Raw genomic sequence first — 11,274 nt, forward strand, 5'->3', positions numbered from 1 at the left:
TAAGAAGATGAGATAAAGTTACTAAAGAATGAATATAGAGAGAAAAAGAATGCATTACCGTTTAAAGGGAAGGGAGAGCCTCGAACATTGGAGACCAAAGGCATCATGGTATACCAAGAAGCAAGGAAGCATGTTATAAAAGCAGTTTCGGTGTTTCCCTTTACTTAAAAATTGGTGACAAAACAAAAGTGAAGCTTCCAATGTGGGGTAGGGGTACCACGTAATCACACATTCAAACTATAGCTCTTTCTACCTATCAAAGGTACCATCAAGATTGTGCACTTGCTAGGTAGGCGAGGGCAATGACACCATCCAAGAAAGTAAGGTAACAACGACCATTTTAATGAAGGGTTATAATTATCTACTTTTACATAAGATAACTACATTTCCTACACACACAAAAGCTAGGTGGGTCCCATTTCTTTTTTTTCTCTCTCCTCTTACCTATGGGTCCCACTTGCAATCTTGTTTCTACAACATAAGATAAGCATTTTTCTACAACATAAGAAAATTATTTCCCTTTAATGAATTGTGAATTTCCTACCAATACCTAGAGGAATTTCTTTGATGGTAAAATTAAACATTTGTCTCCTAGATTTTGATTCTGGATACCAACTTCTAGGGATATAAATAAGTTAGGTCAGCGTATAAGATTTATGGGCTAACCTATGGGCTTTGTTTTTTTATGTCGAGCCTGTAAATTTACGGTCATCTATATTATATTATTTATTTTAAATAAAATAAATAAAGTTATTATTTTTATATTTTTGAATAATAAAGTAATATTATTTTAATTATTTTTTAATTATTAAATGTTTAATAGGTTTAAAAATGCTAACAAGTTTAGGTCAATACTTTTATTTGTTAAATATAGGTTTTAGAATTATATAAGGTTAACAGGTCAGGCTAGATCTAAAATATTAGCTTAGACTATTTAAGTCAAAGTCTAGGCTAACCTAACCTATTTATACCGCTACCAACTTTGTTACGGTCCCATTATGGTCCCCTTTGTTCACCTAATTAAAATGGGTCTTGTTCACCTCCACATAAAACTCCTCTATAAATAAATAATTAAGGGTCCATTTGAATGCGCTTTGTTTTAGTCAAAAGATATTTTTTTAAAAAAAATATATACTTTTACTACAAAGTTTATTTAGATATCTGCTTAAAGAAAAGTTATAAAAAAAGTCAAAAAAATAAATTTAAAAGCTAAAAATTTTAGCTTTTTAAAAAAATTAAAAGCCAAATATTTTTTCAAAAATTAAATAGATTTTTGCAAAAAACACTTTTAAAATAAATAAAATATAAATTTTTTTTTACAAGCGTATCCAAACGGACCTAAGTCTCATAGTTATTTCTTTCAATGATATCACTAATAGCTCTATTTTAAGAAGAAAATAATCATTAATTGATTGACAAGAACAAAATAACATTACACTCGAAAGTCATTTTAATTTTATCATAAATTGGAATTATGGTAATAATGTCGGCTTTTTCACCCTTTTACCACTCATTAATTATTTAATAACCATTTTGTTCCTTATTGCAAACTATCTATCAATCTGCCATTCTTTAATCGATTAAGCCAAAAATTTAATCAATTAAATAGTCAAATGAAGATTTAATCGATTAAATCTTCAACTTTATCGATTAAATCTTTCTCTTTATCAGAAGAACAACCTTATGCATAGGAGATTTAATCGATTAAATAGGGAGATTTAATCGACTAAATCTTCAAGTCAACGATTTTTGCCTATTTTGACCATTTGATCGATTAAATTTTTGGCTTAATCGATTAAAGAATGACAGATTGGTAGATAGTTCTGAATAAGAGGCAAAATAGTTATAAAATAATTAATGAAGGGTAAAAGGGTGAAAAAGCCTAATCATGCCTTTTTAAAAATTCAAATAGAATTTGATATGTTTAATTTTAAGATTGTCATTGATCTTAACAGTTGAAAAAACTTTATCTGCTGTAAATATCATTAAGGATTGCATGCTTAATCACATACAATAAAAAAAGATTTATACACTATTTTTGTTCAAGCCTTATACAGTATATTAAAATAAAAAAAAATAGATGCAATAGTGTTTAAATATAAAGTTTTTGATTATTGTACTTCTACACAGTCAAATATAAGATTTATATATAAATATCTAATCTTCAGTTTTTAATATCAATGTGCACGTTGCCCTGGCTAGGCAAAAATTCTGCCTCCTATGTTAGGTATTAAATATAATTAATATATGGTAAAGTGTTATTTTCTTTGTTCTTGAATTTTCCCTGGTTGAAGATCATATGGACCCGCTGCTGACATGAATCTGATCTGGATTCGTTACATTAACAGTCATCACATTGCTTATTTTATTTTATGATATTATCAGTAATACATCAGTTAAGGACCACGTTTGTGCATATTTGTGACTTTGCCGTAGGTAGCTTAAATCTTTCACATGTTTGCTTTACTATATACGTTTTCCACCAAAAACGGAAGGCCAAAACGTATAGCACTTAGAAATTATGCCCAACTTTTATGAAGAAAATGTATCAACGTACCCAATCTCCATCAAGCTTATGACATTTGTTGGTAGACAATGTATATCGAACATAAATTCTGACGATTAATTTTTTTTTAAAACTTATCTACTTAAAAAAAAAAAATTGAAACTATAGAATATCTTCGGTTTTCAAATTGTGAATCACACGTTCATAATATATATGTGAATTCTTCTTAAGAAATAAAATTATCTCCTGCAATCTTAAAATAAAATTATTTTAGGATTTAAGAAAAAAAATTATAAGGTATTTTGAAAAAATTTCTTTTCTATTGTATCATAAATTTTATTAAAATACATTATATTAACTTTAAAACGGCATCGTTTTGTAATTGTAAAGAAACGTTAATATTTAAATATACTCAAATTATGTAGTTGGGGTATATGTGTTTTTCTTCTGATTTAGGAATAATTAAATTTTAATTCTGGAATAGGATAGATCTCTTATTTTTTTAGGATTTTGTACATATAAATTATATTTTTTAATAACTTTTGGATTGAATATAAATAAATATTAATTTCTCATTTACGTGTAACAAATTTTAGGTTTTTTACATCAATACAAGGACTAAAACCCAAAAAATTTCAAAGTATCTTATATTTTACATATTGGATTAGTCTAATAGTATTAAGCACTTTTTTGTTTAAATTTAGTGGCGAGGGCTATAAAAAAAAAATAGTGGCGAGATTCTATGTAAGGATTCAACGTTAAACATTGGAGGAAGGGGATGAGAGAGAAGACCAAATATTGGGTTCCGCTAGATGGTGGGCATGGGTCAGTGGTTGGTGTTTGGACTTTGTTCCGGCCTGATTGGCTTGTTTAATGAGTTAGGTATTAGGCTCGAATTAAGTGCTTACTTCCTTTGTTAATACATATATATGGTTTTTTTTTACCTTATAATCTTTTATGAATAATTAATTATCAAATTGACCTTCATTATAAACTATTTTGAAAATTTAATCTCCCAAAAAACATAACACCAATCTGTCCCTATTTGACCGTTGATCACCAAGCCTACCCGAGTACACCTCTCCCTACCCGAGTATTTTTTGAAAATTTATGCCTACCTGGGTAGGGAGGGGTGTACCCGGGTATAGTTCTTGACATCTGAGAAATTGCTTAAATTATTTACCCGAGTAAATCTCGACCAAAAACCCCAAAACCGTTCGAATATTATCTCAATTATTTCAAATATTTATGGCATCTCAATGTGTTGTTATGCACCGCAATAATTGATCCCCATTGATTGCGCCCAAATAAATACGCTCCATCGTTGCTTGATTTCTGGAAATTATTCTGAAGTTATTTATTTTTGAATTAGTATTTATTTTCTTCCTAATCTGTTACAATTTTGTTTCCCTTTTTTAATGCTGATTTCTTTCCTAATTAGTGTGTAGCTGATTTATAGGGATTGTACCCTTCATCTTAGCAAAAAGGCTGATCTGATGTAAAGCCTTTATTCTCTATATATTTTACTAATCCCTTTGATGAAAAGCAATAAAGAAATTTGAATTATTTAGAAAAATTATTGTTCCCTTATTACCAAAATTCTTTACAATGCATTCTTTACCAAACTTCATGTGCGCATATCCTTCAACAAGATGAGGTTGAGCGCAAAAATCATCTTATTGAAACCACTCAGATTCTCTTACTCCATGGCAATGTTCCTACCGATTTTGGGACGATGCCATTTTTACTACTTGCTACCTATTTAATTGGATGTCTTTCTCTCCGGTTTTGGGGTTTCTGGTCGAGATTTACCCGGGTATACCCCTCTCTACCCAGGTAAATAATTCAAGCAATTTTTCAGATATCAAGAACTATACTCGGGTACACCTCTCCCTACCCGGGTAGGCATAAATTTTCAAAAAATACCCGGGTATGGAGGGGTGTACCCGGGTAGGCTTGGTGGTCAACGGTCAAACATGGACAAATTGGTGTTATGTTTTTTGGGAGGTTAAATTTTCGAAATAGTTTATAATGAAGGTCAATTTGGTAATTAATTATTAATAAAAGATTATAAGGGTCAAAAAGCAATATATATATATATATATATATATATATATATATAACGTTGATTTCCGCCAATCAACGGTTATCATTTATTATGAATTGATAATTAATTAATGAGTTTAATTTACGAAAATCATAACCGTTGATTGGCGAAAATCAACAGTGTTAATATAAGTGTTAATATATGGTTGTAAGAGGTTGTAAATAAAAAGGTTGTAAGTATAACTTTTCTTATATATATATATATATATAAGAAATATATATATATATATATATATATATATATATAAGAAATAATTTTGAATAGTTTTAGGCCCAAATAGAGGTGGTAATATGAGTTGAACTCGGCGGACAATCCGCCAACCCGCCAAAACGAGGCGGGGCTGGTTAGATTACATATCTCAACTCATCAACCCGTCCTGCTTGGTAGTAGGTCAAAATGGGTTGGTGACGGGTCGGGACGAGTTGACCAGCAAGTTATTTTTTATTAATATTATTATTAAATAGTATTTTATTTGTCACTAAATTTTTATGATATATATTTTTTATTTTAGTACTCCCCTAGAAAGAATAAAGAAGAAAAAATTCATTTATAACAAAGGTTATCGCAAAAATAAATTTTAAAAAAATATTTGACTGATTATTACCATACATTTAAGCTTGACATTTGAAAGAAAAAAAAAACTATAGAAAGTGTGAAATTAAAATAAGTAATATTATAAAATTAATAAAATATAACTTATTTAAATTTTTAATTATTTTTTAGGTGGGTTGGATTTTTCAACTCACATTCAAGAGGTGGAGCGGGAAGGGCCAACTCGTTTTTGGTGGGTAGGCGGTGTGTCAGGTCGAGCCGACCCATTTTGCCACCTTTGGGCCCAAATTAAGTGCATAGTTTGTTTAGGTTTTTTTTTTTACATATTGTTGCTAAATATGAAAAAAAGCAGACAAAATGAGAAGCTTAAAAAATAATTAAAAAAATAAAATCAAGATGACAAAACAAAACAAATTTATAAAAAAGAGATAATTATTTGTGGATTCTTTAGATCTAGCTTGTAATTCGCTTAATTAGAAAATTTCTCCTAATTTTAAATTGTATGTTGCGTTAATTTTTAAATATTCTTGCCGTTTATAGATGTGTTAATTTTATTTCAGTTGTTTATTATATTTTTATTTTTAATTTACAAAGAGAGATAGAGAGAGAAAGGAAAAAAGAACAAAAAAAAAAGGGAAACTGTTTATGTTTCATTATTTAATCAATTCTTTAATAAAAAAATTCTAATGAATGCAGCCACTTGCAATGTTTACAGTATGATTCATCATCCTCAAATATTACATGTGTGATAAAGATCTTCATATAGTTATGTTATGCAACGTGGATTTATTTCTAAAATTATAGCACTTTTTCAAAAAAATAAATATATATATTTACTTTTAAAATCTTTGAATCGATCAACAACTTTAACGATGTGATTCGTTATCTGCAATCCTCAAGTGTTGCATGCATTGTTCGACTATATATAGACAAATCTGATTAACTCATAGTTAGAGATGTACATGGAGCAATTCATAATCGATTTTAACAAAAATTGAATTGAACCGATTTTAAATGATTTAGTTTTCAAACCGTTGTGTCAGAAAAATATTGGAACGGGATTTTTTCAAGACCTATGAGGTAATCAGATTTGTCTGAGTCATAGCCAATGCAAATTAGGCAACAAATATTTTTCTTAAGAATGACGTGACTTTAGATTTTCCGTTGTATCAGAAATATATTGGAACGGGATTTTTTTCTATTAATTCTATTTTGGCAATTTAATTTTCTTTGTAATTTTTTTATTTTCATGTGAATGTCATTTTATTTTATTTCAGGGAATAATCAAAGTTTATTAATAATTACATAATTAATTTATAGTAACAATGGTTAAAAGGATGCATCAAGATTGCTATGAGACTAAGTTTTCACAATTCCCTATGTATAATTAAACTCCTGAATCTTAATCTCAAATTTTCAAAGACCATTTTATTAAAATTTTCAAAATATTATTCCGCATTCACCAACTTAATCTTGAGAGTGATTCAGAGGTACAGTGACAATCTCAATATATTCGGCTCAAGCTCATTATAGAGCAATCAGCTATGTTGGCTTGGGAATTTTCCTCATGTATTACATCAACTTATTTAACCCTTTGTTATCATTACTGTGACAATCAATCAGCTGTCCATTTGTTTCAAGAACCTTAAAGTCGATCTCAATTTTGTCAAGGATCATTGTTGCAAAGAATCATGTTCGACACAACATATTTCCTATGGAAGAACATGTTCGGGGCTTTTGAAATTAGAGATAATCTCAATCCAATAGGCAATAATCTCAATAGGCAATAATCTCAATACTATTTTAACATTATGCTTTATTTAATAATTTTAATTAGAGATATAATTAACAGCAAATAAACTAAACTAAGACTAAAAAAATAATAATAAAAATTAGCATCTTAATATCTGATTCCTTTGGCAACCTCGAAAAAATGTGCAACATTCTCCTCAGGTGTACCTACTCTAATGCCATGACCAAGATTCAAGATATGTTTCCCTCTACCTGCTTTTCTCACAGTATCATTTATCCTATCAGTGATGAAGTCTTTTGGACCAAAAAGGACACAAGGGTCCACATTACCCTGAATAGCAATATCTGGTCCCAATCTCCTTCTACCATCAGCCATATCAACCGTCCAATCCAAGCTAACTACATCCACACCTGTCAAAGATAGCCTATCAAGCAAACCCCCAGACCCACTTGCATAGAGTATCAAAGGGAGTTTTGGATGTGTTTTCTTCACAATATCAACTATCTGCTTCAAATAAGGCAAACTGAATTCTTCAAAATCCACTGGACTAAGCTCTGTTGCCCATGAGTCAAATATCTGAACAGCTTGAGCTCCATTGTCAGCTTGGTATTGAATGTATCTTGCCATTGATGTTGTAAATTTCTGCAGTAATGAGTGCAGGATCTGTGGACAAATCACAGTTTAATGAAGTAAATGAGTATGACTTGTTAAAGAAATAATTTGTCACTCTAGAAGTAAATATCATACTAAAAACTAAATAATAATAAAGAAACTCACGTATTGGTTAACAAATGACTTCCTTTTTGGTTAAGACTTGATTTTTAATCATAAGATCAATAATTATAGTTGTTCCATCAATGTACATTTCAGATTTCAGATGACTGGGTGGAGTGATCAGTGCATTTTAGATTTTAAAATGCTGAATGAAACTAACATGAAACATAAGCACATTTGTAAATTGCCATGCCCACAAATTTATTGGGTCTGAGTAATAAGGGAAGACGATTGAAAATTACTTTGGATTCAGAGAAAGCCAATCTCTTTATTTTTGAGAAGTGTTTTGATGTACCACCTTCAACCACATATGATGCCAGTGTGAATGGAGCCCCAACAAAACCAAGGACTGCGGCTTTATTATCCACCTGCAATCAATGATTAAGATGTTAAATTCTATAAGATAATAAATCATAGGGACATAATCATTAATTGGTTTACAGAGAATAACAATAAAGTAACAACAATATGAAATTTAGAAGTTAGATATTTAGAGTCTCCGTGAAGCTCCACCATTTACTATTAACATGAAACAGCTATTTAATACAACTGAGACATACAAATCAACTCATATCATCTTAATAGTCACCTGCAGGATGGACAGTTCAATAAAATAGATAGTTCTGCAAGTTTTCAAGATTACATGCTGCTACAAACCTGAGGTACCATCTGATAACAAATCAATGAGCATATTTTCAATCATTTCATGTCATTACAAACCTCCACCCATGAGCATCCATAAAATGCACAAGTGCCTTTTAACTCAAATAAATATAAAGGTTTCCCTTTCTTATGGTACTTGACTAAATAGAAAGGCTCAAGCTATAAAAAGAAGTATGGTGTGAAATGAACAAAAGCAGAGATGAAAAGGTAGCAGAAGACCAGTCAGACCTCTTTCCTCAAAATTGAGAGTGCTTCACCAACGTATGGAACTGAATCTTCAGGAATAAACTCCCTCACTTGATCAACCTGGGCAGCCGAGTGAACAGGATCAAATATGACAGGACCCTTACCCTTCACAATATCAAATGGTATATTCATTCCAGAAAGTGGTGTAAGAATGTCTGAGAATAAAATCACCTGTCAAAGAATCAGTACCAAGCAAATAATTAATGACAACAAAATCCGAACCATAATTCAAAAAGTAGGGCAACAAAATACCATAAAAAGCATAAACATAGTAATAACTGCTGGAGAGTTATCTTACCCCATCAGGCTTGAAAACCTTCCACGGTTGCATTGAAATTTCCACCACAAGATCAACATTTTCAGATCTTTCACGAAACGAAGGATATTTCTCACAGATGGTTTGGTAACTCTGGTTAATAAAGGTTGGCAAATTAGATCTATTTTCAGAAAAACAAAACATACTCAACGATTTAATGTTTAGTGGCATTTAAAACAGGCGGCATATAGGTGTTAGAATTTAAATTTACAAATGAAGCAACCAGACATGGAATGTTACAATTCAAACAAATACTTGGGCTGAATTCAGTCTAGAAAACTCTAGACAATCTTCTGAAATGGAGATAAATTTTGGAAAATGTTAAACATTCCCCTAGCCATGTTTGGTTTTAGACAAAAGGGAAAAAATGAAAAGTGACAGAGTTGAAAACAAATATCTATTTATATCAAATGCAGTTTCTTTTTCATAAAGTAACACAATCCCACACAGCATATGGGAAACATCCACATTTCTGGTCTTTCATTTTGGTTTAAAGAGTAAGTGATTCAGAACAATAACTTGTAACTAATATACCAAAATTTACCACACCAAACTATTAAGTTAGTCTTCTTCAATTATGACCAAATTCCCAAATAATGAATATTTATAATAAAAACATATCAATTAGCTGCATAAACCTGCCTTCATGTACCTCCCTGCTTGCCTCATGAGCCAAACTGGTGGTCTTTCAACATCTACACCACGAACTGCGTTAAGTAAAAGTGGTTCAGCAGCAGTTGTTGCTGCATTTGGTTCAGCAACTGTTCCTGGATATGATTTTCCAGAATTCAGATATTAGAAAAACAAAAAAAAAAAATCATAAATTAAGGAATAAATGCGCTATGAAATAGCATACGAAGGAGGGAATTGGTGAAAAGAACAAGAGGGAAGGAAAACCAGTTGGCATTAAACCCTAATAAGATAAAAGGGAAAAGAATACGTACCTGGAAGGGTGCAGAAAATTGGGGTCCTTGATTTGGGGGTAATTGGGGTCCTTGAGTTTGAGGAAAAAACGAAACTTGATGTTCTGGGCGTAAACGTCGACGGTATGATAAAGCTGAAGGTACTGTTGAGGCAGAACATGATTGAGTTTGAAGCTCAAAAGCTGTTTTCGCTTTCGCAGTGTTAATGGGTTTTCAACGATAAGAAAGATAAGGGAAATCACTTCTCGATCCATTCACACGCCGTTGAAATTGACAATACTACACGCGCTCGCAAACAAAATATTTAAAAAAAAAAAAAAAAAAAAAAAAAAAAGTCTAAGAGTAAGACCAATTGTACCACCTTTGCACCCCAAAGCTATTCAAATTGAGTCAATCAGACTCATTCAAGAGCATAAGGTTGTACCAATGCCTATTTTTATTTTTTATTTTTTAAAAAAAGGAGAACCAATTTTCATGAGGCGCTTTGAACTTGAAATTAAAATAAAAAAATTGGTGTTGAAATGGTTTGATGATACAAGAGGAAAGCTTGGTAAAAGTAACACAGATAATAGCCCATAAGTGAGGCTTATCTGGGTGGTGATATAAATGTCCTGTCTAAACATATTGCCATGTTTTTGGATGTGAAAAATGATAGAAGTAGCATTGTGGGATCTAGTTTTTTTCGAAATGTTGTCCATATTTCTTTTTAAGAGTTATATGCATCTAACCATCTACAAGGAAGGGAGGAATATTGTTTACGATAATCTGCCTCTTTAGTATGTTTACAGGGGAAATTAATGTGTATTGTTCGGTTCATTTCACGAATCAAAAAGAAGGAGAGTGCGATCTTAAATATGACATATTCGGATGTGTTCGGAGAGAATTAAGTGGCTGACTTTATTTGATATTTATGCCTCCTTTTCCATGAGAAAAACTGATTTTTAAGAATTATTTTCCAAATTATGTTGACTTAGCCTTTCTTAGTTTGTATAACTTTTTGGCTTGTTATCTTTTTGCTTTTGGTTGTAGGTTATGATAGACAAATAGTAATAGTAACCATAATTTATAATTTGACTTTCTACTCATGACATAATTTAAGTCTCCGACTTCAATCACTTCATACCCAATAATAATAATAATAATAATAATAATAATAATAGAGTTATTGTTAAGTATGAGTTCAATTAAAAAATGTTGACCTTATTTCAATTGCTAATAGAAATACAAGATTCATATGCCAAGCAATTTATGTAAATAGATTGATTAGGCTTTCTGTCCAGGTAATATAATTCAAAGCTACCCATTCTAAAGGAATTAGCTTCACTGTTGAATCTTCCTTCAGAGAATTTGTATAAGGAATGAAACATTCTCCTATCTGATTGCTGTCTCTCATTGTCATGATAAATAGAGCATCTGTAGTACAATCTGGCAAGA

At 30.8% G+C, this 11,274-nt stretch overlaps 1 protein-coding gene across 1 annotated transcript; it reads right to left on the reverse strand.

The window, feature by feature from the left end:
- Window positions 1-6,934: 6,934 nt before the first annotated feature.
- Window positions 6,935-10,084, reverse strand: LOC133317256 (uroporphyrinogen decarboxylase-like). The gene is made up of 6 exons (XM_061519107.1): window positions 9,862-10,084; window positions 9,560-9,684; window positions 8,900-9,010; window positions 8,584-8,772; window positions 7,935-8,060; window positions 6,935-7,581 (listed from the first exon to the last, which is right to left on the reverse strand). The coding sequence occupies exons 1-6, from the start codon at window positions 9,998-10,000 to the stop codon at window positions 7,066-7,068; spliced, it is 1,206 nt and encodes a 401-aa protein (XP_061375091.1). The 5' UTR covers window positions 10,001-10,084; the 3' UTR covers window positions 6,935-7,065.
- Between the last annotated feature and the right edge of the window lie 1,190 nt (window positions 10,085-11,274).

Source organism: Gastrolobium bilobum, unplaced genomic scaffold, assembly GCF_033153095.1.
Source record: "Gastrolobium bilobum isolate Gb01-03AN ecotype WA unplaced genomic scaffold, APGP_CSIRO_Gbil_v1 utg1269, whole genome shotgun sequence".
NCBI lineage: Eukaryota > Viridiplantae > Streptophyta > Magnoliopsida > Fabales > Fabaceae > Gastrolobium > Gastrolobium bilobum.